A 19,982-nucleotide genomic window follows, 5' to 3' on the forward strand; every position below is an offset into this window, starting at 1 on the left:
GGAGAAAGCTGTTATCCATAAAATACGCTTGGCTACAACAGATATAAAAACATTATGTATGTACATTTGTAAATCTGTAGGTACGTCAATAAAATAAAATATTTTTAATCTGTTGTAACTTTTCTGACGTCCTGACAGCTGACAGCAATGATTGACAGCCACTTCCCCAGTTGTTTGTCAAATAATAGGTATTACGCTGGTTTCAGTCAGAATTTTTGGATTTTCGGTACCTGCCTAGGTACCTACCTAGGTACATAATTTATTTACCGGAGACCGGACTGAATTTGTATTTTTATAATCATATCATTAATTTTATATTTGTATTGCCAGCAATTCTTATTCATAAATTCGCTGTACTCAGTGATTGTTTGAATTTTCTAATGAGTGCTGTAATTACGACAGTCTAGTGGGACGAAAATGTCTGTTTCTGAAACACTTCAATGGCCGTGTAGTATCTCTTGTGTCAATATAAAGTGTTGTTCTGTTCGTAAATTGTAAATTGACATGCATCGGTTCAAGAATGTAATCATGGACACTTCGCAATGGCCAAAGCTGTGGATTGTGTTGCTGTTTCTTATATTTGGGGGTCTGGATGTTATCGATGGTAAGTAATTCACATACATATCTCCAAAAAGAATTGCTTTTATTAGAAGTAGGCACATAAAGTTCTAAGTACATCCACAAATATTTAGATTTGTTGGTTTCATAATGGAAAAAATTCCAAGTCCATAATCTAATTCATAAAAAACGTAAACAGTTGTCAATTTTAATGATTATTATTATCACACTTGTTATTGAAATCTTATTGAAATCAGCAAAACATTCTGATAGGGTCTTGTTTGCTATAACTATTGAACTACCTATGCAAATTTCAAGGCAACTGTAACAGACATCCGAAAATAGTTGCCCTAGACAGTTTCACATGTGCATGTGCTTATAAAGATGCAAAACTGTTGAATTTGGTTTTTAAATTACTGCCTTTGTATAATAATAATTCATTTTGGTGATTATTATCCATTTTGGTATCTACTAGATATAGCACCATATTATTTAACAATGGTATACACATTTATATCAGATTTGCATTTTTATTAGTTTCACTTGTCACATTAAATTGTTAGGGTAAATAATTATCCTACTTCCTACTATTATTATATGTAGATGTATTTTTGTTACTCTTACACACAAAAACAACTAGACCAATTGTTATGAAATTTTCTACACGGGTAGAATATAACCTGGATAAACACATAGAATACTTTTATCCTGAAAATCCCACAGGAGCGAAACCCCGGGGTGCAGCTAATAATTCATAATTGTAATATTAGTTCAGATGTCTGTTACTTATTTTTATTTATTTAAGTATACTCTAAGGAGAAACATCATCCATAAAAATTAAAATCCCCAAAGTATTATTTTTTTATAGTAAATCTAAACATTTCACATGAAAAATTGGTTCACAAATATTTAATCTAATCTTTTATTCAGAGATCCTTAAACAGACTTGATTTTGATACATCAATATTTTAAACAGGCTTGAAGTGCTATTGCAACCGTCCAACATGTCCAAATGACACATGTGAAACAGATGGCTACTGTGTTGCTTCCACAACCTTGGAGAATGGAGTGCAACGATACACCTATGAGTGAGTATGAATATCCTTCATATGCAACTACAACATCTACTACACATTTGCAAAATTAGATAAAAAAACATTTCAATAATATATTCAAAATTTATATCATATTTCTGACCCTTTTACAAAATTTTCCTGAATTTTCAGAGGTACATATTTGATTAAACTTTGGTATTAGGATTAAATTTCTTCCATTTTTGGTTTACAATTGGCAAATACATATCAACACAAATCTATTTGCAAATAACTGTATCTTCCTATAATGTTAATTTTACCAAATACTTGGATTGTGTAGAGAGGTGGCTTTAGGCTGTATGGGGTTGAAATCTGCCTTCCCTCCTGAAAATCCAATAAAATGCAAAGAACCAGCAACCTATTGCTGTAAATATGATCTCTGCAACTCTGATGAGATTGTCGGAGAAAAACTGTCTAAAGTGCTACACGCCTCTGCTATGGGTAAGATGTTCTATGCACTTGTGGGCGTGTGATATAATATCTACTTTGGCAATGCAGATTTTGAGTTTGATTGATGTACTATTAGAATCAGAATGCATTACCATTTCCTATAAGTTTTGTGTTGAGATGCCAATATATTAACAATTATCGCTTCTGGATAGTGATTTGAATATGTACCTACTAAAGAAGTAAGAACGCTGCTGGATCACACCGGCCTCATAATTAGTATGTTTTGAATGATGTGCCGTACTCTTAACAACACTATTTTCCGAGTGTGCGTTGGTTTTGCTTTAACCTACTAAACATAATGTATGGTGGTTCCACTTGCGGCGCAGCTGTATCGACCGCAAAGCACTGATACCCATCGAGCATCCCTTCAGTTGCTCCACGACGAAAACTAGAAATGAGTCTGTGGTGATTAATTGTTGTAAATCACATGACATGTGCAATCGAGAGCTGCGCCTGGAGCTGCAAGCGAAGCCGAAAGGTAGGAGTGACGTGGACTTGGTCGATGTGCCGCTAACTTGCACTTAGCTTCTCGCCACGCCCCGCTGCCAACTACCAAGACGCGCGAGCAGCGAATTAACTTGGTACTCGGTGCGAGACTGCATGGCTAATCGACTTCCTTTTATTTCTGTTTCTAATTTCACTAAGTTTTCTTTTTAAGACCGGCATTTGATCACCAGTAAATATGATGCACTAATTTGCTAATTTGTGAACGTAGATGTTGGCACCGGAACAATAAGTCGTTTCCCCCGGGCGACAGGCCCATATGGTGTCGCAAGGATGAACACCCTGGTATAAATTGCTGCGCGCAGGACTTCTGTAACCGTTACATCTTCCCAGGTACGGACGGAATGTGACGTCGGGGTAAAAGCTTAAATTGTGATGTCCACATGAAACGTCCTGTTGCATTCACCAGGTCAGACTCACCCATGGTGTTTTAATTCGGATAAACTATTTCTCATTCCAAGCAGTTCACAATGGGTCTGCATGTGAATGTATCATGGGGGAATATATTTATTGCAAAAGGCAAAAAAAAGGCTGTATTTAAATTAGTTAACCTGAATATCTAGCATTTCAGCTATGTATGGTCATTGCGATTCTCATTTTGATTTATTCAAATAATAAAAAAATCATAGTGATAAATAAATGTCGCAGTTTTTATTAAAAACTTTTTACGGAGTTCTATTATTTCATGAATTTATTAGAGGCATGAAGGGATATCGGTCTAAAGATACAATTTCCATGTTTTATATTATTTGCATTAAAGGATGGATGCGACGTAAATGCGAGTGAATGTTATTATTTTCCGGTCGGGAAAACAAGTAAGTGATCATGAGCCGGTTATCTTTCATTTAACAAGCATGGTTTATTTATTTCCGATTCTTTTGGCATGTTATAACAACTTATTGCAATATTTTACTAATGTGAAATTAAAACACTGGTAACCAACACTAGGACACTGATTTTTTTAAAACTTTAACATTGGTTATGGGTTATGTAATGATTTTATAATTTTATTATATATAATATAAAAATGTAAATTGTATAGTAATTTTCAAAATTTACTTCTATTTGTTTTCACTAGTTACTTAGCTAGTGAATTCCTTATTTAATTATTTAAACAGGATATAATTTGGGCAACCACTAATAAATCTGCATTATTTTCAGAGAGGCCTCATCCTAAATCCAGATATTATTCTGGATTTGGGATGAGGCCTCTCTGCGCATCTTCTCGCGTTACATTCCGGCCTCGAAGCCCGTAGTCAGCATAAAAAAAAATGAAGATTTGGTTGTGATCGGCCGACGTGACATGAACTTTCCTTCGGAATTTTAGCTGTTGTAGCCTATCAATTGCCTAATATGTGTCTCTGTCGCCTCACACGACATCCGCTGGTGGATATGGAGTAGTTTTATTCTAGCCAATTTAGAATGAGGTCTGATGGTTATTTGAGGACCTTCCAGATAAATCTGATATATCACAGTACATGTTTGGGGGAAATTAGGTCGCCAGCTCTATTCTTCAATTTCATGAATATAACTTATTAGAGAGAGCTGCTTTAAGTTTATAATTTTAAACAATCTAATATATAAAGTGCCCAGTGTACATATTTTTAGTTTTACACAATTGTGACAATCTTGCTGTAAGTGTATGTATATGTAAAGTAGTCACCATACAATGGAGTGTTTATAGCATGTGGCGTGTCTTGTGCTTTTTGTATGTGTGTTTTGTTTTGTATGGTAATGGTGGCTAGATCTACGCTGTCGAGGTCAGACGATATCACAAACGTTTAAGGCGCTTATAGTGTGACATTAAAATGCCAGACAATTGCCAGGAATTTTCCGAACCCAAGGTTTCCAAAAACTTCAAAACTACCGGCAACTTTGGACGTTTTCAAATATTTTTTTACTTATAGTAACATTATTTTTATGCATTGGCTACCAAACGCGGCATTGTATTGTCTGCAGCTTTTTATGTTAGTAAAACTAATATTAAAACAAAAATTCCAACGGCTTCGACAATTACGTCATCTAATATTCCAAATAAACTTTACCATTTATAACCCTCATTGATGTTATTGCAAACAAATTAAACGATTAAGAAATCTTCCAAAATTAACTTTGTAAATTGTTGTGTCTTACCTAAGATTTCTCGAAACATACCTGGAATCTTTCGAAATTACGGAAACTTCCGGCAATTTTCACCTCTATCTGAGACGCCTTAACTTTCCTTTGTGTATTGTGTTCTTGATTAAATGATTTCAGAAAATCGAGTTATTAAGTTAAAACTTGAAGATGCAACTCTAGGTGAAAGGTTGAAATAACTAATTTTATTTTTGCAAGAAGAGTCATAATGATCCAGCTAAACTTTAGGAAATATTGTTTTTCAGTTTGATGAGCATCTTTTGTATGTGTAGGTACGTTAGGCTTTGTAATTTTGACTCCTTACCAAAAGTTCAGCCACGCGAATGAAGTCGCGGGCATCAGCTAGTATTTAATAAAGTAAATAGTGATCTGAAACGGAATTATCTTCTAAACATTATTGCATAACTACACTGGGTATTTCCACAAAGTAATAAAGTTGATTTTGTACTTAGTACTTATATTGTAACTTCGCCCAGTACATCTCCGTTCTGGAGACAGAAATATAATGTGCAATCGGGCACAGATATATTCAGATATATCTGTACCCACGTAGCTAACCAACACATTTATATCAGTTCAAATGTGTTGGTAGTTAGCTACGTAGGTCAGAAAGATTGAGTTTTTATTATAGGGGTGGACATTGTGAAGTTTTCCATACGCCTTTCACCTTGCGTTGTCATTTGGTGACGTCATTGCAAATGGTCAATAAATGTGTTTACACTAACGCCTCAAGTGGTTGCGTTTGCACTCGATATGTTTGTTAGCAGATCGATCTGCGGCTATATTTAGCATAGAAATTATTTATTGTGCTTTCGTCACTAAGTGATACCGTTGTCACTGTTCAATGTTTAAACATTTTCTTTGTATATTATATTTGTAATTTAATGTTATTGCCAAGCAAAACCTGGTTTACAGAGTTGATGCCAAAATGATTTGAAATTCACATAAAATATACTGCAGGTTTTATTTCTCGTGAGGTTATTTTTTTTCTAAAGTAATAATAACACATTTCTTATGTTGCTCATATCAATTAATTTACAGTAATTTTAAATTGTGTTATCAACAAATTTTTTTGTTGGAATTTATTAAAAAAATGTTTGAACGGTCATATTAGTTGGTAATCATTTGGTAAATCACAAGAACTAAATAAATGATAATGATCTAAGTATAGGTAATAATGATTTGATTTTCCTGAATATAACACAAAATGTGAACCAAAGAGCCGAGTCCATCTGCGACCGCGTGGCAAGTTTTGCCGTGGATCATGGGGCTGATGGTCCTGGGGGTGTGCGCGGTGATCAGCTTCTGGTGGGCCAAGCGCTCGCGCAAGCTGATGAAGAGGGGCTCCCGGGGCATGTTCACCACGGAGGACTCGTGCTGCGATACCCGGATACCCATCATCGGCGGAACCACCACCATCCGGGACATGATTGAACTGACCACCTCCGGTTCAGGCTCAGGTGAGTATCTTGGATGTTGGATTAAGTGTCTCTCGTTTTCAATAATTTTCAAAGATCTAAGACGAAATGGTGATGATGCCTTGATTATTTACGCTATTTTTTTAGCCATAAAAACTTAGAGCACTTCTTCCTAATTTTGGGTTTCAAAGTGCTCTAGGTATTATCCAGATTTATTATAGTTAGGTGTATATTTTCTAATCCAGCGTGCCTGCTTTAATATTTATTTTAATGGCGAGTTTTCCTATCGTAGGGCTTCCACTACTGGTCCAGCGATCGATCGCCCGACAGATCCAGTTGGCAGACATCATCGGCAAGGGCCGTTTCGGTGAGGTGTGGCGAGGGCGGTGGCGGGGGGAGGACGTCGCTGTCAAGATTTTCTCCTCTCGCGAGGAGTGCTCCTGGTTCAGGGAGGCCGAGATCTACCAGACTGTTATGCTGCGACACGAGAATATCCTTGGCTTCATTGCAGCTGATAATAAAGGTACACCTGTGTACATACATACTCGGCGTCTTTTGTAAATTGGCTCATATTCTAACCTGACAGTCTAAACTGAATAATAATATCAAAGCGCGTGACTGTACATTAAGTCTAGACTATGTCCTCAGGTGGTTTTCGTCAAACATTGCAAAAATATGGCTTGGATCATACTCAAATAGTTATTGGACGTATAGCTGCGTTGTTAGTAGGAAAGATTTTGGAAATAGAAATTACAAACAATAAGTAAAACGGTTACGCGCGTTATAAATATAGTATGGATTAAATAAAATTGTTTTTTCTGTACTATGTTGGCAACTTAAACTGTTATAATACATGCTCAATGCGCATACACTAATAGTTTTCCATCCTCGAATGACGTCAGCTGTCCTAGGAGATTGCTGGTGTATTACAAGTAATAAATACATTATATTTTTTTTCACAGACAACGGCACTTGGACGCAGCTGTGGTTAATAACAGACTACCACGAGAACGGGTCGCTTTTCGACTACCTTGGTGCCAGAACCATTGATCAGAACACTCTGGTCAAAATGGCGTTGTCTATTGCCACCGGTCTGGCGCATTTGCACATGGACATCGTTGGCACCAAAGGTGAGTTAATCAACCTTCTTTCTTATCGAATCACGAGAAAGACACTTGACATGACTTACCAATACAGTATCTTTCTAGTGACAATTTGCGAGGAATTGTGCTGCTTTTTACTGTTATTGTTTGAAAGTTGTCTGTTTCTATTAGCTTTAACATAATGATTTCGACCTCTTGGGGAATGTGATGTCAAATCTTTGTTTAATTTTATTATCAATTGTTGCATTTAACGCGTGACAAAAATGTTATGCCTTTGAGGTGTTTCCTCGCTGTGAGCCAGTCCTGGGAGCACATCTGGTCATGTTTATCATAATAACGTAACTCTTCAGCCCTGAATTGGTAATAAAACTAGGTGTGCTTGGATTCCGAGTTAGACTGAGGCGACCGCGCGAGTGAATGACTAGCAGCTGTCATGCCGCGTTGTTCAGTTATGTGCCATAATGGGGCATGCGTGCAATTTTTCCCCTCTGTACAACAACATTGGTACAAAGATTGCAATAAAAACAATTTCATTGCCCAATACTAATGTTATTTTTTCATTTTTGTTATCCTACGGACGAAGTGAAATTGGTAAGAGATTATATTCATTTGTAAGAAACAAACGTTTCTCATTTATACAGGCAAGCCAGCGATTGCCCACCGCGATCTCAAATCGAAGAACATACTGGTGAAGAACAACTTGACCTGCGTGATTGGCGACCTCGGGTTGGCCGTCAGACACAACGTGGCAAGTGACAGTGTCGACGTGCCTTCCACCAACCGCGTCGGCACCAAGCGGTATATGGCGCCTGAGGTTAGTGCATTTTATGTTTTACTAGCTGTTACCCGCATCTCCGCCTGGTTCCATGTTTCACCTCTGGTCATTAGCTATATCTTGAGGTCCGACCGATTTCGAACATGGCGTATATCCCAGATCAAACAAGAGAACAAGCCTTTAGATTGTGTAGCTAATCTTATTGGTGAACGTCCTGATGCATTGCGGGTCCAAAATCGGTCCAGTGGTTAGCCGTGAGAGCGGGTGATAGACTTCAAAATCGGTCCAGTGGTTAGCCGTGAAAGCGGGTGATAGACAGGCAGACCTTCGTATTTATGAAAACTAAAAAAAATCAAAAATACAAAAAAAATAATATTTTTGACGATTTTAAGATTTTTCTACTAATTATTATAAATGCGAAAGTATGTCACGTTTAAAGAGCTAAACCGCTTTTTGATGAAATTTGGAATAGATATAATATATTCAAAGAGTCGTCAAACATAGGCATTTAATGGGCGATAAAGGTAAAAAAAGGTATATGTATTCGCGGACTTTGGGCGTCGCACATGGGATTTTACCATTAATTCAGCGAACAAGTTCTTATGCAATGCATTAAATTCCTACTTGAAAGTCCGTTAAACCAGTAACGATTTTGCATTTGCCGGTGGAGATCTTGGCTTTGGTCGTGAATTATTCAAAAGACCTTCAAAATCGCACGCGTACCTACATGCGATTGTCAACACAAATGATTCATAACTTTCATTAAGTCCCTTAGTCGCTGCGTACGACATACAGGAGAAGTTTACACATATGGAGTGAATATTAATATCGTATTTATTTTTATCTAAATTAATTTTTTGTTCAGGTCCTGGACGAAACGATGGACACTCGCCAGTTCGACCCGTACAAGCGTTCGGACGTTTACTCCTTCGGTCTAGTGGTGTGGGAGATGGCGCGGCGTTGCGGTTCGATGCCCGACGAGTACCAGCCGCCGTACTACGAGTGTGTGCCGCCTGACCCCGCCCTGGAGGACATGAGGAGGGTCGTGTGCATCGAGAAGCGGAGGCCCAACGTGCCCAATCGATGGCACGCCGACCCCGTCAGTACATGATATTCTCATCTTTCTTATCTACATATTATAAAACAAAGTCCATTGCCGCGTCTAATCATGCGGATGCGTCTGGATTTTCATGCGGTTTTCACTAATAGATAGTGCCATTAATTAGAGTAAGGTTTGGCGTATAATTTGTCATGTGTTTACACGAGCGAAGCCGGGCCGGGCCGTTTGTATAATATAAAAATAAGTCGTCCTGTCGCGTCCCGCATGACTTTCTTTGGTAATTTGAATTCGCCATTTCACACGTTAGTTGATAAATTGTCAATGGATTTGTTCACCGAATGCAAGTGGTGAAAATTTGTATACATGAGTCAGATTGTGTGTTTGTGTCGATGTGGCACGAGTAGGATTCGAAATTGGTACCTTTCAATCATAGGTGGGCGTTTGAACCACAACTACGACATACTATATAACCTACATCTAAATTCTATCGAATGAATTTGACAAGTGACTTTTGAAAATCAATTTATAAAGTTTTATATTTTGATGGCCGGGTCAGATATGTTGTAACGATGTTTTTATTATCATTAAAAAGACGATTACTAAAATATAAATATATGTTTACAGGTGCTGTCCTCAATATCAAAAGTAATGAAAGAGTGTTGGTACCAGAACCCCGCCGCGCGACTCACCGCGTTGCGCATAAAGAAGACGCTCGCGAACATCAGCGCCGGCGACCACAAGTTGTGAGCGAAGCAACCGCCGCGCAATTATAAACCTTTTGTTTAATGACACAAGTAAGATATTTCCATAGCATGTGTCTCATGCGCGAGAATGTATTCCGTTAAACTTACTACAATTGAAACCTGCAATAAGCACGTGCTGAGTATAATTTACTTTGAAATATTTTTGTATGAAAGTGAAATATCGCGAATTTTAACAAAACTCTTAGAACGAACGCTGCTTATGAACCATGTAATATTGTGTAAATCTTAATCTTATACAGTTTTTTGAAAACATTCAAATAAAACAAATACACATTGTTGTAACATGTTTCATGTGTTGTGGACAAAACTTATTTCTCTTAAAAACAAATAGTTGCTCCGCGATTTGTGCGTTGGTATTTTGTGTACGTGTATGCACCAGGCAGGGAAAACTAAAACATTATTGATGTGATTAAACAAGAATGTGTAGAGAAAACGTAACATTACATAGTAACAAAACAGACACATTTTCCACACCCACTCGCTTCGCGCATTAGATACTAAGCAAATCTTACTTGTTGTGCAATTTTTAGGATGTACATTGCAAATCCAGATGATTCGCTAGGTCTGGTACCCGTCTATTGTCCCCATCAGGTCCGTGCCAGGGACGTGGCATGAAATCTCCGACACGGCACGGGCACGTGCGTCTGTGATGCAGTTCATAAACAACGTACAGATAGAGTAGAAAATAAATGAAGGCGTTGTGTCCTCTTGGCTGGCAATTATGGGTTTTATCAACCAATTTTCACTATTATTGGCTTTGCAATGGCAAAATATAGTAAGTAGAAGACTGTTCTTCTACTTTTTGCAGACAGACTGTATTTCTTTAGATTCCTGAGGAAACACTGCCCTGCACTTTCCACGGCCCTGATGTGTGGATAGATCTCTATTTCTCGATACGATGGGAATTCGCTACGAAATCACACGTTAAGATTAGTTATGAATTTTTGCACTAGATAGCTTATAGTTTTATCTTACCCATTCAAATTCGTATGTAGGACTCCGCCTAGTTACATTAGTAGATATGTCGCCTTAACAGCAGTCGGTGTGTATGTGTATGGCGCAACACTACCTAATTTATTGAAAATTGCTACTTGAAAATAGAATTGAACCCAAGCCGGGTTCAATTCCCGGTCTATTCCAAAAAAATGTCATCTCATTATTATGTTCAATGTAAGTTAGCATGCGTCACATGTACAACAAAAACTATTGAAATTAAAAATATAAGTCGCCTAGGTTTTATTTTTAAAACTAATAATGAAGGAAATTTGTTGTTTTTAACATTTTAACCGCCGAGTGTTAAGAAAATGCTAGCGCCATACATATTTGCATGTTAAGTGAATGCGTTGCACCCACTCATACATACATACATTTAATGCATGGCATTCGGAAGAATCCTAAGTTGTTGTCGTAAATATACATGTGCGACGTTAAGGTCATAGCACACTTAACCGCACCACTCTCACCCGGCAAGGTGACGGTCATTGAAAGTCTTGTATCTCTGCTTAATAAAAATATAAAACTTTTTTTTTTATTCTTGTAAATAATCACATAAATCATATAAGAAATATAATGTTTTGGATAGAGACAATTTGTTTTGTAAAGAACGTAAAAAAGTGGGTTACTAGGCAACAGACGAACATAGTACAAAAAATTATAAAGAAATAAAGTGTATTATTTTCACAATGTAGGTTACAATTTACAACAGAAAGATAGCTTTAAAGCTTCCTCTGTAGATATACTTTACATTGGCAACAAATAAGCAGACGGCCCGCTGTCAGCTCTCCTCTTGCCAATGAAAAGTATGTCTACAGTAAAAAACATTAAAAGTCATTTTCAGTTGACGTCATCTTGCCAGGTGGGAGCGGTGGGGTAAAGTGCGCCTTTAGGCTTATTAGCGTTGCTTGTCGTTTATGCTACTTTGGTGGTTGTTAGGTTAGTAAAGATCTTTGTTTGCACACACTAGGAACGTAATCAATGGTCGAACTACTTACATTGTTGCTCTCAAAATAACTGAAGATTTAAAAGTTTTTATACATTTCAAAGTGATGTATGGCTTTAAGTCGGCGTCTCGCCTAGACATAAAAAATTGGTTAAATCTTGTACTTTTCAAGTCAAAACAAATATTAGTACAGAAGCATAATCGTCTATTGGTTTTAAATGATTTTAATACAATCTGTACATAATGTTTGCATACTGAAAATAGGTATTGCGATATACAAAACGCCGCACAATTATTTTATATATATATTATGTGTAAATATCACAGTTATACATAAGTCGGGATATCCCAGTTAAAGTAATTTTATTCGGATCTGCGATAGATAGATATTGGATACGAGTTGGCAAGAAAAGTATTTAAAACATAGATTCAACTTAGTTGATGATGAATAAAAGACTGATAAGTTTTGGGCAACTGTAGTGTAATGTGGCTGTATCGCTAAATGCTTCATCTGGGATATACTGCATGTAGTATTCGGAGTACAAAATTTATTTTGCCTGTAAAGTTTTTGTATCAACACTTTTACATTTTATACAGACACATAGCTCAATTGTATTATGAAAACGATGAAGAACTGATTTTTTAACAAACGTAAACATGTAGTTAATACGGACCTTAGAAATTAGTTACATAATTCACCTTAATCAGGCATTATATATACAGTTATACACTCCGTTATTAGTGTGCCCCGTAAAAGTCGTGTAAATAGCTCGGTGATCGAAAACTGTTAATGAATGTTACGAAGTACCGAGAGTTCATGGCGTATACGTCTCTAAATCCTACCTCTTAGATTATATTCGAGTAATATCGGAAAGGAGCATTTATTACATAGTTATATTATATACGTTAATATTGACTTTAAGCCGCCTTATCACAAAATGTTGACGCATTCGTACATAAAAAAAAACCTTGAAATAACGACGACTCTGGCCTTATTTACAGACAACGAATTGTCCTTGAGAAATCTAAATAACATATTCTCTAAAATCGACTCACAAATTCGATGTCAAATGCGATGTGATTCTCCGCGACAGCTCTTTTGACGTGACGGAATAATTTCGAATTTATCTTTGTGGAATTGACATGAAATTGATATGTCGAATGCGGAATCAATGCGATGGAGACGCTTGTGAATATATAACCGGGTTTGTTTTCACGGGCGGTTTGCAGTTAACGTTGTTCTCCAGATACATTGATATGACGTTTCTCAGCAGCTCAGCGTCCGAAAAGATTATTGAATGTTTGAAATATGCACCTTCTTTCGCGATCACAGCGGGTCAAAAGCAGAGCGTAATTAAATAAAAATTATAGTGATTATGTACTAAAAATATATTTTGGAATAAGGCGGAAAATGTAGTGATATATTTTCGTTACCAGCTTCGTAGTTTCTAACTTTTGATAAAGCTTTGATTAGTTTATTCAATAAGTATCAGTGTATAGAATGTCATTTTATAAAATACACTTTCTGTGATATGAGTCGCAGTCAATGTTATAATTTGTTTATTTTTGCGTGTTTCGTGAGCAATTGATTTAGAAGTTAGTCGTTAACTTATCACAATATTTTTAAATAGTTTTATTGCTATATTATAGTAAGTCAATGTCGGGGCCTGACAATAGAGCGTGCTTGGACTTAGTTTCGATTGATGATACATTTTGCAATGTATGAGCTTTATAAATATATATATATATATATATATATATATCTTAATCTAAATAAAATATAATTTAAATGTCATGTCAAATAATGTAAAAAAAATCTTGACTATGTTGTGCGCAAATTTGCACCGCTCTTATGAGAGGAAAATGCGTAATGGTCCTTTTTTGTTTATTGACGAAAATCTTTTACGACATTCCTTTTGCGTTGAACTAACTGGAGTTAGCCATTGATGTTTAAATCTCATTAAAGTATTTATATTAAGAGTGTTATTTGAATCCTGAAAATAACGACACGGTCATACAAATTCACATGATTCTTTATAATTCATAAATAGCATAATAACCACATTTACTATGTGTCTTCTACATCTTCAGGAACACATTTATTTAGAAATTAGTACTTCACGTGCACTTCTCCACGCTAACATTTCTCAGAACTACAAACTACTAACATTTTCGAATGAGCGTAGTTGTCTCATCACTGAGCTTAGCTCGTTTTGTATACATCACGTCTATTGAGTGATACTATCAATAAATCGGTATCTAGTTTCGCTAAGACTAAATGCGTTCTGTTGCTCAGGCCAAATTTTTGTGTGTATTAACATCGGTGGGTATCTGTGTGCATTAACAAGCAAATTGAAAGTACGTAATTTTAAGACGTATTTTATAATGATTTATATATTTAAGCAAGGCATGCCGCCCCAGAATAAGAATATCTGTAATTTAAATGTAGTTTTAAGAACAAGCTGCTTCAATAAATTCAATTAAGCATAAAAACATACTTAAATTTTGTACTTTCATCACTTTTTCTGTGTAAATAGAATAACTTTAGTGTTCCCATATAGATTTTTTATCTAGAAACTACCCATGATGTATTAGTGTCCAGTTTTTACTCTGTGTATTTTTACTGGATGACGTACATAATTTGCCCATCTAGTATACAATAAGCACTACAACCTAATCAATAATATAACTGTTTTATAAAAATTGGGGGTTATAATTATGAACACGTTGTAGAAATGTATGTACTGGTAGTTGTGTGATTGTTTGTATAAATTCACATTTGGACAATGTTTCCATATCCTTTGGTAAATATTTTAATTATGAGAGTTAAGTTACTGGGTGTTTAATTTTAATTCGTTATCGGGCGGTTCGCAGAGCGTTTCGACCGTTGCGGTCGCGCTGTCATTACAATTTTTAAAATTTTAACAAATAATGAGTTTTACTATATGACTTTATATTAATTACTCCGTACTGTAGTGATGTCATATTTTATGAATGATTGATTTTGGAAATGATTCCTTCCTCAAGAAAATTGACGGATTGTAATGCGAGGCGCATCGGTCGAAACGCTCTGCGAACCACCCTATCATGTGTTTCTGTACCATAAACCTATTTCGGTTGCTGTAGAGAATGAAATAATGTATGTATATAACTGTGTTTCTTAGATACGTAATGTGTTTATGGTTAAGTTTAAAGTCACTTAGATTTCATGTCAAACTTTTTATACATAGTGTTAATTTTATATTATTTATTATTACATTAACCAGTGACAGTAAAGGTCGTGAGAACGCAGTTAGTGATGGCAAAGCGAGGGCGGAGCGAGAGCAGTCGGCCTTAACGCCCGGCGCCCCGACCTCGCTTTGCCTTCGCTTTCATGCGCGGTGCTTTGCTAGTTTGGGTTCAAAGGCCGACGTCGCTTCACAATTTCTAGGCCCCTAGCCAGCATAAGAGCAGAATTGTAACGTTTCAAATTTTGGCGTCCTTTATTCAACTTGAGGATCATTTTGGCGTCCTATATTTAGTAATTCTCGACTCTTCAAATCATACCTATAAGTCAAGTAAACCATAGTTGAATGTTTCTCAAAGCGTTTCAACAGCTGTGACCGGGCTGTGTCGTTACAATTTTAACAAAGACAAGAATTAATTTTACTTTCTGACTTTAAAATAACTAATGATCTACTGTGGTAATGTCAATTATAAGAATGATTGATTTTAGAAATGATTCCTACCTCAAGAAAATTGACGGATCGTAATGACAGCGGCAGCGGCCACAGCTGTAGAAACGATATGAGAATGAGAACCAGTTACAAGCGGCAATGTTTCATGGTGCAAAATAGTACATCTTACCTAAACTAATTGCGAAAAGTGAAGCCAAACAATGATGAAATAACGACCGTATTGATATATCAAAAACAACATGACTCGTGCTTCGCGCTCATAATACTGGCAGGAAAATAACCAATTTTTTTTATTTCTAAATATCATACACAGAGGCTAAAAAATAGTACCTACACGGTTTTGTGCGCTGCAGTTGGCAGATATATAGGTATATTCTAAACGTTGTAACTTGTAAGATTTGGAGACTTTGGCAGCCTCTGTGTAGAATATCTGTTAATAGAGATAGATAGTCTTATCTGTTTCAGTTGACTTCTCATAGATTATTGTAATTATTAAAATTACGCCATAAGTTCCGTTGCGTACGTGAAAACATAAGCAACATATTTATAATATATTTTCTTTGCGTGTCGATGGCAAATCCGAAAACGCAACACCATTTGCTAGTAAATTCTTTATCGAGGCATGAAGCCTGATCACAAGCCGTTGAAGTGGCTCGGTACATACATATATTTACTAGCTGCACCCCGCGGTTTTTCGTTCGATGTAATTATTAATACTTACGCTTTTAATTGTATCAACAGTAGCGCCATCTACATTTTAAAGCGCCATTTTCATATTATCACTTTTTGAACGATTCCTACGGGACTCGCGAACCTACTTTCGGGTAGCCTATATGTATAAGTATCATACAAAATATCAGAAATACAACATACTCAATAAACTTTCGCCTTTATAATTTTAGTGCGATGTTTGAAAAGCTTATTTGTTCGCGCTAAACATTGGAACCGTCCGTCTTGAAACAATAATATGTTGTTATGTATATTCACACTCACACTCACGAGAAAAGCTTACCTTCCAGAATTCAGAATATACCGCGCGAAGACGCGATGTGCAGCTAGTATCATGACATTTGTTGCAGAAAAAGATTGGGCCGAGTATTGATGGTATCTAAATAATTGACGATCGAATATTAGGGTCCGACTCCATTGTTCCGTTGCGCTACGTCGTCCACCGTTGTCGACCGATCAAAATCTATGTAAGACAACAGAGTACAACGAGCCGGCAACGCGCTATTTCAGCGCAATATATCACGACGGAGAAAAGAGGCGCGGCCGCGATGATTTTTTGTTTACCATACATTAAAGCGGTTAGGTGCCGAAATTTATATAATGTAACTTTATGATTACAGTACCTACCTATGTGTGTTATATATTCGGCACTGTAGATTGTATTTAAGATAATAATATTAAGTTCTTTTGCAGGTATTTTATCCCGCAAAAATAGTATTTCTTTCATTGTTATAAAGTGCCCAATCTTAATCCAAACGGGAGTTGAATAGATGTACTTATAGCAGACGGCAATCAATAAATTAAATTGATTGTAACTTTAGAAACAAAGAAGTATATACAGTCAAAAGTAAATAAAGTTTTGTTAATATTGCCGGTGTAGGAGCCTGTATAGACATGGATACTATCCATATTTTAAAATTATTCTTTTAGTAACAAACGTGATTTTTATTATGCTTAATCTATTTACAGTTTTATTCCTAGATGTACTAATAAGCCGCAAAAATAAATATAATATTATTATTTATTTAATAGTCAGGAGCCTAACATGGTCATATCTTCCAGTAGTAAGAGAGTAGAAATACAAGACGAGAAACGGAATTACTTTTGTCCATCATTATAATGGCGACTGGATTGTGATCACACCTACTCCGCGTCTATAGTCTTTCTTCAGAGCCGCCATCCTAAATGATTCGATTATAAGTACTTTTGCAGCTTATTAGCGGGATGATAGAAACTTTAACCTTACAATTATATGTATATAATCGATTGAATGATCGGTACATATTTTTGGATCAGTAAGGTTGGTACATTAAACACCGTTTAGAATCAATGCATAGTAACATCATCAAAGTTAAATTAGCATTAACAAAGCATTTCTTGCATCAAATCTATTACAGCATTGCAACCAAATATAGTCTATGCTATTTGAACAAAAATGATTGATTTGCCCATAAAGTAAGGGGTATAATTTCAATTTATTGTTGTATGATTAAGTAAATGTGTGTATCATATATATTTAAAATAAGCTTAGTCTCAAGTTCAAATTGATGTCTTAGGTACGTTTATACCAAACGCACCTTTATAAATTGTAAAAGGTACAAGCAAACTATCGGTTTGAAGATATTGATGAGCAATACCAAAAGAGTACAATTTGTCTACCGCAATAACTAGCCAGCGTCATATCACGAGATTACTATTCAGTGGTATAATTCAAATGATTTATTTAAATGCACATTATTTGAATATCCCCTTTATATAAGTTTTATTAAATTGGTTATGGAGTGGACTCATTAATGTAATAAAAGAAAGTGTTTATAATGTACATGTTTTTATTTCTTATTGATCCCATAAAATATAAAATGTAGGTGATACTACATTTTTGGATCATTGGGCCTGTTAAAACGCTTGCTGATAAAGTATCTGATAGTCAAACATAGGCACATACCTATAGCTTTAAAAACCGTGTTTCATAAGTGTTGGATAGGGGTAACACTTATCAGATTACATTTTATCAGAAAGTGGTTACACAGAAGTCAATCTAGATTGAATGCTGTGGTGGTGAAACTTATTTCACCCCCACAGTATTGAATCTAAGTGAGGATGTCTAGCAAAATCGATTCGATTCTGCTCAGACACAGAATTATAACTACTATCGTTTTTATTATACTCGGGTGGTGTGTGAACTGGAATGGATACTTTTTATCGATAAATTCTTAGGGGAGCGAAGCTCCAGGTTTGCTATTCCGTCTCCGCTAGAGTGTGCTCGCGTTTAGAGCCAGGTCCAGTTGCACAGTGCGCACCGTCATCTTCCGTCACGTTGTCGGATCAACGCAGACATTGAAGTTTCGGCGTACGTCATTATCAAAACGTATGGAAAAACAACGGAGCCGCGTCGCAATGGAGCGTGGATTAGAGGAGGGCCTTATAATGATAAAAAGAATAGATAATTATTATAAAATAAGATTTAATAAGAGATTCATTCTAGGACAAAATACAATTAAGGTCCATTTAAAAATAATATCTAGGACGAATCTAACAGGCATGAAGTGTGGTCACACAGACAATATTGAGTAACTTGGTTCTCTGCCATACATTATGCAATGCTGCTATACACTTTCGCAAACTCAGTTTTTATAATATTTCTAGTTTGTATTTGAACCAGTAATTAAAATCTTTTGATAGTTTAGATTATGTCTGTTGTGACCTCAAATTATATGATGAATAAATAAACACACCAGTAAAATACACAAGGTACATTTAGCTGAATTTATAAATTATCAAATTCTGTATTTACTATTATTTCAGTTTTGTCACTGGCACAAGATATTAGTGAATGACATAGCAGTATAAAACAAGTCAATAACAAATTTAATGAAGTGAATTTTTACTCTCTAACTACATTAATATAAGTAGCAGTGTGTTGTTGCGATATAAAAAACAATAAGGCACTAATCTTTAACTGCATATTCAGTCTTAAATTTGTAATTCCTTTTTAATGCTTTCCAACATTTCAGGCCAGTTTTTAAAACTTAGTCAAATACCTAGTCCATTTCAAATAAAACTTTGTTTAATTCTTCATAATAATACAATCCAATTTATCCTTAAACTACTCTTATGTTATAACTTAGAGATTAATTGCCATATAATTGCAAAAATAAATGTTTAGAAAAGACAAAAGTATAAAAATCTTATAAATAATGCATAAAATGGACGGAGAAGATTCATTCGCTGGTATAGCTTTCTCTAAGCATAAGAAACTTTCTGCTCATAAGCCACTTCTTCATTCCAGTATTCAGATTCTGCAAATGTAGTGTGGCGTAGCTTACAGAGGTAGCCAAATCGTAGGATCAGGAGGATCACCATCATGACAAATAGTGCAAGAACTGTGATAGCAGGATATATCAACAATAGAGCCATATTAGATGTCGCTTTCCCGTTTGTGCAGCTCCAAGTATTCTTGTGAGGAAGTGAGAGGTTGCTGTGAGACTGACGGCGGGACCTCAGCTTCGTGATACTCACTCACGTACTGTTGTACTGTACAGTATTGAGATTCTAGCTCTGTGAGATCAAGAGGTGGTTGCTTATGAGGGGTTGCAGACCAAATGGAAACGAGCCAGCGGTTTCCTATAACCAAATAGTGATCTAAATTAAGATTTTCAATCAGAGCATAGTTAGTTTCAGGTGTGATGCTAAAATAACAAGAAATTTAACACTGCTGCTATGAACTATCTGTTAACAATTTCATAAAGAGAAAAGTACTATCTATATTAAGAGT

General features: G+C 35.9%; 2 protein-coding genes across 4 annotated transcripts; one reads left to right on the top strand and one right to left on the bottom strand.

Moving 5' to 3' along the window:
- The first annotated feature begins 169 nt into the window (after positions 1-169).
- Positions 170-18,026, top strand: babo (baboon). 3 transcript variants are annotated; one of them, XM_053768983.2, is made up of 9 exons: positions 170-604; positions 1,535-1,646; positions 2,429-2,580; positions 5,963-6,202; positions 6,453-6,683; positions 7,123-7,290; positions 7,905-8,077; positions 8,904-9,137; positions 9,723-18,026. In XM_053768983.2, exons 1-9 carry the CDS (start codon positions 505-507, stop codon positions 9,843-9,845), a joined length of 1,533 nt encoding a protein of 510 aa, XP_053624958.1. In that variant the 5' UTR covers positions 170-504; the 3' UTR covers positions 9,846-18,026. The 3 variants fall into 3 exon arrangements, with proteins under 3 accessions (XP_053624958.1, XP_053624957.1, XP_053624959.1); XM_053768982.1 differs by lacking the exon at positions 2,429-2,580 and adding an exon at positions 1,933-2,093 and having other exon boundaries at positions 178-604; XM_053768984.1 differs by lacking the exon at positions 2,429-2,580 and adding an exon at positions 2,818-2,939 and having other exon boundaries at positions 178-604.
- Positions 18,027-18,654: 628 nt separating this feature from the next.
- Positions 18,655-19,761, bottom strand: LOC128683389 (uncharacterized). Its single transcript, XM_053768999.2, has one exon. It carries the CDS (start codon positions 19,622-19,624, stop codon positions 19,451-19,453), a length of 174 nt encoding a protein of 57 aa, XP_053624974.1. The 5' UTR covers positions 19,625-19,761; the 3' UTR covers positions 18,655-19,450.
- Positions 19,762-19,982: the final 221 nt, after the last annotated feature.

Source organism: Plodia interpunctella, chromosome Z (assembly GCF_027563975.2).
Source record: "Plodia interpunctella isolate USDA-ARS_2022_Savannah chromosome Z, ilPloInte3.2, whole genome shotgun sequence".
In the NCBI taxonomy this organism is placed as follows: domain Eukaryota; kingdom Metazoa; phylum Arthropoda; class Insecta; order Lepidoptera; family Pyralidae; genus Plodia; species Plodia interpunctella.